Source organism: Carassius auratus, chromosome 23 (genome assembly GCF_003368295.1).
Source record: "Carassius auratus strain Wakin chromosome 23, ASM336829v1, whole genome shotgun sequence".
Taxonomy (NCBI): Eukaryota; Metazoa; Chordata; class Actinopteri; order Cypriniformes; family Cyprinidae; genus Carassius; species Carassius auratus.
This window is the reverse complement of record NC_039265.1, coordinates 3,501,894-3,508,030: the sequence shown is the minus strand read 5'-3', so window position 1 is coordinate 3,508,030 and position 6,137 is coordinate 3,501,894. Positions and strand designations below refer to the sequence as shown.

Below are 6,137 nucleotides of genomic sequence, written 5' to 3'. Positions count from 1 at the left end.
AAAGGACATCTGTATGAAGCGTGGCTCATTTCTTAGACCAGTGCAGCTATAAAGAGAAAAATAACTTGATTTAAAATTTCATGGCATCAACGCATCTCAAAAAAGTTGGGCCAAGGCCATGTTTACCACTGTGTGGCATCCCCTCTTCTTTTTAACAGTCTGCAAACGTCTGGGGACTGAGGAGACAAGTTGATCAAGTTTAGGAATAGGAATGTTGTCCCATTCTTGTCTAATACAGGCTTCTAGTTGCTCAACTGTCTTAGGTCTCTTTGTCACATCTTCCTCTTTATGACATGGCAAATGTTTTCTATGGGTGAAAGATCTGGACTGCAGGCTGGCCATTTCAGTGCCCGGATCCTTCTTCTACACAGCCATGATGTTGTAATTGATGCAGTATGTGGTCTGGCATTGTCATGATGGAGAATCCAAGGTCTTCCCTGAAAGAGACGACATCTGGATGGGAGCAGATGTTGCTCTAGAACTTGGATATACCTTTCAGTATTGATGGTGTCTTTCCAGATGTGTAAGCTGCCCATGCCACACACACTCATGCAACCCCATACCATCATAGATACAGACTTCTGAACTGAGCGCTGATAACAACTTGGGTTGTCCTTGTCGTCTTTAGTCCAGATGACATGGTGTCCCAGTTTTCCAAAAAGAACTTCAAATTTTGATTTGTCTGATCACAGAACAGTTTTCCACTTTGCCACAGTCCCTTTTAAATGAGCCTTGGCCCAGAGAAAACGCCTGCGCTTCTGGATCATGTTTAGATATGGCTTCTTTTTTGACCTATAGATTTTTAGGTGGCAACGGTGAATGGCACACTGGATTGTGTTCACTGACAATGTTTTCTGGAAGTATTCCTGAGCCCATGTTGTGATTTCCATTACAGTATCATTCCTGTATGTGATGCAGTGCCGTCTAAGGGCCCAAAGATCATGGGCATCCAGTATGGTTTTCCAGCCTTGACCCTTACACACAGAGATTGTTCCAGATTCTCTGATTCTTTTGATGATATTATGCACTGTAGATGATGATAACTTCAAACTCTTTTCAATTTTACTCTGAGAAACTCCTTTATTATTTTGCTCCACTATTTTTCGCCGCAGCATTGGGGGAATTGGTGATCCTCTGCCCATCTTGACTTCTGAGAGACACTGCCACTCTGAGGCTCTTTTCATATCCAGTCATATAGCAAATTGACCTAATAAGTTGCAAATCGGTCCTCCAGCTGTTCTTTATATGTACATTTAACTTTTCCGGCCTCTTATTGCTACCTGTCCCAACTTTTTGGGAATGTGTAGCTCTCATGAAATCCAAAATGAGCCACAATTTGGCATATTTCAAAATGTCTCACTTTCAACATTTGATATGTTATCTGTATTCTATTGTGAATAAAATATACGTTTATGAGATTTGTAAATTATTCCATTCCTTTTTTACTCACAATTTGTACAATCGGGTTTGTACTTGTGGGGATATCTGGTCCTCATAGCATAGGATACCAGGTACACACACACACACATACCACAGGAAAAAAAAAAAATCCCATGACCTTAAATATCTGCAATAAGCATCTTAATATTGAATAGAATATCAAATATATATATAATAACCATGTTTGTCCCACAAACCACACATTTTTGACTGACTGAAGTACTGTCCCACATTAGGCTAATCATACTGTCCCACTTTTCGAAACCACATTTCCTAAAATGGGACACTAGGAAATTTGATAAAAATATAAAACATAGAAATTATGCATACAAAATTATACTATATTTTGATTGACAAATATTTTATAAGAAAATTAGACCAACAACTAACAGGGCTGTCTTGTTTAAAATTCATTCATACTTCTTAATATCAAGTTTGTCCAATCTCTATGTCACTGACCTTTGGGTGTTCTTCTTGTCTGATGATTGCTCTGCCCTCAAATATGACTGGACATACCTGGACTACCTGTTTTTAATATTTGTGTGTGTGTTTTCAGGGTGATTCATATTAAATGTGAATCAGCCTGTTAGGTTAAAAATATATTACTACAATATATTTGACTTGAATAAAATCAGTATGACTGCATGGATTATTATTATTAATTGTATATATATATATATATATATATGTCTATATATATATATATATATATATATATATATATTATTTGACCAATCTCCAGTTTACACACAGCAGACTCAAATGAACCAGACAGTACAATGGAAATATGAATATAAAAGCCCTAATTCTACTATTTTAACTATTTACATTACACTTACACATTTCAGTCTCTCATCCATAAAGCTCTCTATCACCAGTTTTAATAAACATATTCAACTTCACTGCAAAGAAACCTTCAAACTGGTGTTAAAAAAGACATACAGACTTCAGCTAACTGTAACTGTTTAGTGTCAGCTTCAATAATCACAGTGTCTCTAGGATGCCATTTAAGTCCTTTATAAGTGAAAGATTGTCTGTGGCGCTCAGAGGATGCCAGGAGGACAATATATGGTTGTTCAATCAGTTACATTCATAGTATCCTGCCAACAAGTCGACCTGGTCACGCTGAACCAGAGAGGGGAAGTTAACGCTTGAGGACAACGAGATTTGGAGTCGAACGTATCTAACTTGTGAGAAAGAATGAGGAGAAAGTGCATGGGAAACATGAAACTAGTTTAATTGGCTGTCACCGACAAAAGTTGTGCATACAGTTTAGCAAAAATATGGAAAACTATTAGAAGAGATTACACTCACATTCATAGAGTAAAAACATCAGTTTGTGATTCTGAGCTGTTCAGTAATCTCTGCACTACAGTATACAGATGCTCTTTCTCACTGTCTGTCCCTGAGAGAGAGAGAACATATCAAGGTTCAGTAACACACATATGCTCATCTGATTGTCAGAAACACAGTACATACAATACAACTTGACTCTTTGGTATAAAAATCTATCATATCACACAAATACTGAGCAAACTTAATTTAATTTAAATGTGTGAGTGTGTTTGGTGCAGGTATACCCTACATTATGTGAACAAAATGTCCCCACAAAGATGGCAATGTCCAAAATTCTTGTGGGGACATTTTTCAGTCCTCATGGGTCATTGGTGCTTGGAGCGATGGAACAAGAGAATTGTATTTAGAGTCATCACCCCTAGGGGGCGGATTTTACAAAACATCCCTTTTTTTTTTTCTTTCTTTTTTTTTAACAAGAGTTATAAATCTGAATATTTTGACTGTAAAATGCTCTTTGAATCTTTGCATCCTCTTTACCACTCAACTACACAACATCCAGGCCATGCCTTTTATAATAAACAAATACAACTTTAAATCCTCATACTTCTTAGGAGTTCAAATTAGGGTTACTATTGTGAAGTAAACCTTAAACCATAAATAATAATAAAATATCAAACTAAATTGTGATAAAAAAATTATAGACAAATTTATGGAAATAATAATAAATCCAACAAAACTAAACCTTCCCCCTAAAATTAAAACAGGAAATATAAAACCAAACACATTCAAAATATTAACAAACTTCATTGAAAAAACAAGTATTGTTAAAAGTTTAAGTTAAAAGTAAGTTGTCTTTCATTTCTAATAACAAAATAAATATTTTACAACGGGAGCAGAGAATAAAAATAATTTAAACATAGTTTCCTAAGAAAATATAGTATGCCAAAACATATATATATATATTGTTTTAAGAATATTTATATTCAATTATTTAATCCAATGTAATGACATCATTCCCTCACATACAGATTAGCAAGCATGTGTTTATTTGAACGATTCAAGCCTTTGGAAGTCATGATAATAAATGCACAGCAGCAGTACTGTATTTCATGTGATTTGGTCAGCTTTAACAGTCCAGACCTGGATCTTGCGTACGACAGCCCAGGTCATCTGTGCTGCGGTGACTCGGATTCGTAGACATGCCACGGTTACCGGCACTAGCTTCTGGACGGCCGCTTCATTTAACTGACCTTGCTGAAGAGAACCCAGCTTGATGAATCCAGAGCACTCCACCTCCGACTCCTTTCTGACCAGCGTTTTTCCAAGATCCACATCAGCAGAGGCCAGCTCATCTTTCCCATCCAATCCGGTTACTATCTTGACACGGGAGATCAGAACAGGTTCATGAAAGACCACTAAAATGTACTTTTCTGTGCCAATAGGAGAAACACCCCAGAAATACTCCAAGCCCTGGCTGTAAGCTTTGTCGACGGTATTGCTCTTATAGGTTTCGATATTCGTGCTAATGTCTGCTGGAGGGTTATCAGAAACTTCTTCAACGAAGTCCTCATCCTTGAGACGATTGAACGTCCCCTTGAACGACGAGTACGTGCCCATGTGCTGAAACAGAGATGGGCGGAAACGAATGACTTTGTCCTGCATCAACAATCGGTGAAAATGCGACAGCAGGAAGTCGCAGGGCATCTCTTGGTAGAAGTTATAAAGGAATCGGGCCAGAATGGGCAGATCTCTGGACTGGTAGAGTTTTCCGATGTAGCCCAGTTTGGAGAACTCCAACGTGACCCACTTCGAGTTGCCCACAGAACCGATGTGCTCACGTATACTGGAGAGGAGGTTCTTCGAACAGCTCACGTCATCCTCCAGCATGATATAGTACTGGGAGAGATTACTGCTAAAATGGAGCAAATAGGAGTAGTCCACATTTTGCTTCGAGCGGAAGGACACGCGGTCGGGAGCGTCGTTGAAGTTCCTCTTCAGTCCTGCGAGGGGAGGATAGTTGTCTTTGTTGGCGTGGATGACCAGAAGTTGACCCTTGGACAGCCGCGTGTGGAACTCATCGCTAATCTTCTCTAAAGTCTGCTGGATCCAGCTCACATCGAAGTCTGCAAGAAGGACCACGACGACCATTTGATCCAGCTCTTCCTCTGAGGAGGCCGAGAAGATCGACTTCAGAGTGTCCTGAAGATAACTGCCCTTTGCCCTCTTCACAGACGAGAGCCCCACCGTCAGGTACTCTGAAAAATGAGGAAACAGCAGGGATGTGAATACACAGGTCTGGGTTTCACCGACCTCACAAATTCCTATTCGAGATGTTGCCTTATTTTTCAGAGAGAGACCTTTAACACACCATATTGGCTTTTAAAACTCTATTAGAATTATTTTTACTTGCATAAAACCTATCCAACCTCGCAGCACTAATATGATCATGAGAGCCTTTAACCCATGTATATTGTTTTACTGTTGGGTGTTTCTCCCTCCAAACATCAGATATGTCATATTTCCCTATAATACTGCTTGATGAATTAGCAGACTGGGGATACGGTTCTTCACCATTTCGGTCTAGTGTAAACCCTAAGGTACAATTCCAGTCAAACCCAAGAACCATATATGCATTATCAAAAAAATGTTTAGTTCACAAAATAATTTTCCACAAAATTCTACCCTTTCGGCTCCATTATAAGGTGAGTAAACATTTATAAAGAGAAAGGGAAATCCCATTAACTCCACCTGTACAATCAAAACTCTGCCTGTATCTATCTCATAGGAAGATATATTAGTCATATTAAGCTTCTTTGAAAATAGAATTGCAACACCTCCACTTAGATTTGAGCCATAACTTCAGTTTGGGTCGCTATGGGTTTCTTGAAAAAAAATTACATCTGTATGTTTGTTTTGAATCAATTCATACAGAGCGGATCTTTTACTATATTTCATTCCTCCATTAAAATTTATTGTCCCTATTTTTTATACTCTCCATGAAAAGAGAAAAAATAGAAAGACAAACAATCAGAAGAGAACAGAAAAGAAAAAGAAAAAAAGTACCCTTTGTGACTTAATCATTATGTATATTGCTTTTTTTTTTGCCATTCTTTCCCTTTCCATAATTTTTGTCACATGTCTAAATCTAACTCGGTTCTTCTAATCCTACAGTCTTCTTATTTCACCTAGTGATCTCACAAATCTTTCAACATCAGGAAAAAAAGTCTTGACATCAAGTCTTTCCGAAAGTTTCATCCAAGAAGTCATTCATTTCTTTCACTTTGTCAACTGAACATCACCACTCTGAGAAATGATGTCAGACATTTCTGAAAGACTGTCATCATCAGCTATTTTTTACAATTGTTTCTTCACAGCTTATATCCTGATTATCACCCTTTCGT

At 37.9% G+C, this 6,137-nt stretch overlaps 1 protein-coding gene across 2 annotated transcripts in view; it reads right to left on the bottom strand.

Annotated features, from left to right (window-relative positions):
* Positions 1 to 2,658: 2,658 nt before the first annotated feature.
* Positions 2,659 to 6,137, bottom strand: part of LOC113041006 (alpha-1,3-mannosyl-glycoprotein 4-beta-N-acetylglucosaminyltransferase C-like) — a 13,439-nt gene continuing 9,960 nt past the window's right edge. For both annotated transcript variants that reach the window (XM_026199259.1, XM_026199258.1), the window contains one exon: positions 2,659 to 4,991. In XM_026199259.1, coding sequence (XP_026055044.1) covers positions 3,844 to 4,991 — 1,148 coding nt within the window. In that variant the 3' untranslated portion in view covers positions 2,659 to 3,843. The remainder of the gene's footprint in view (positions 4,992 to 6,137) is intronic.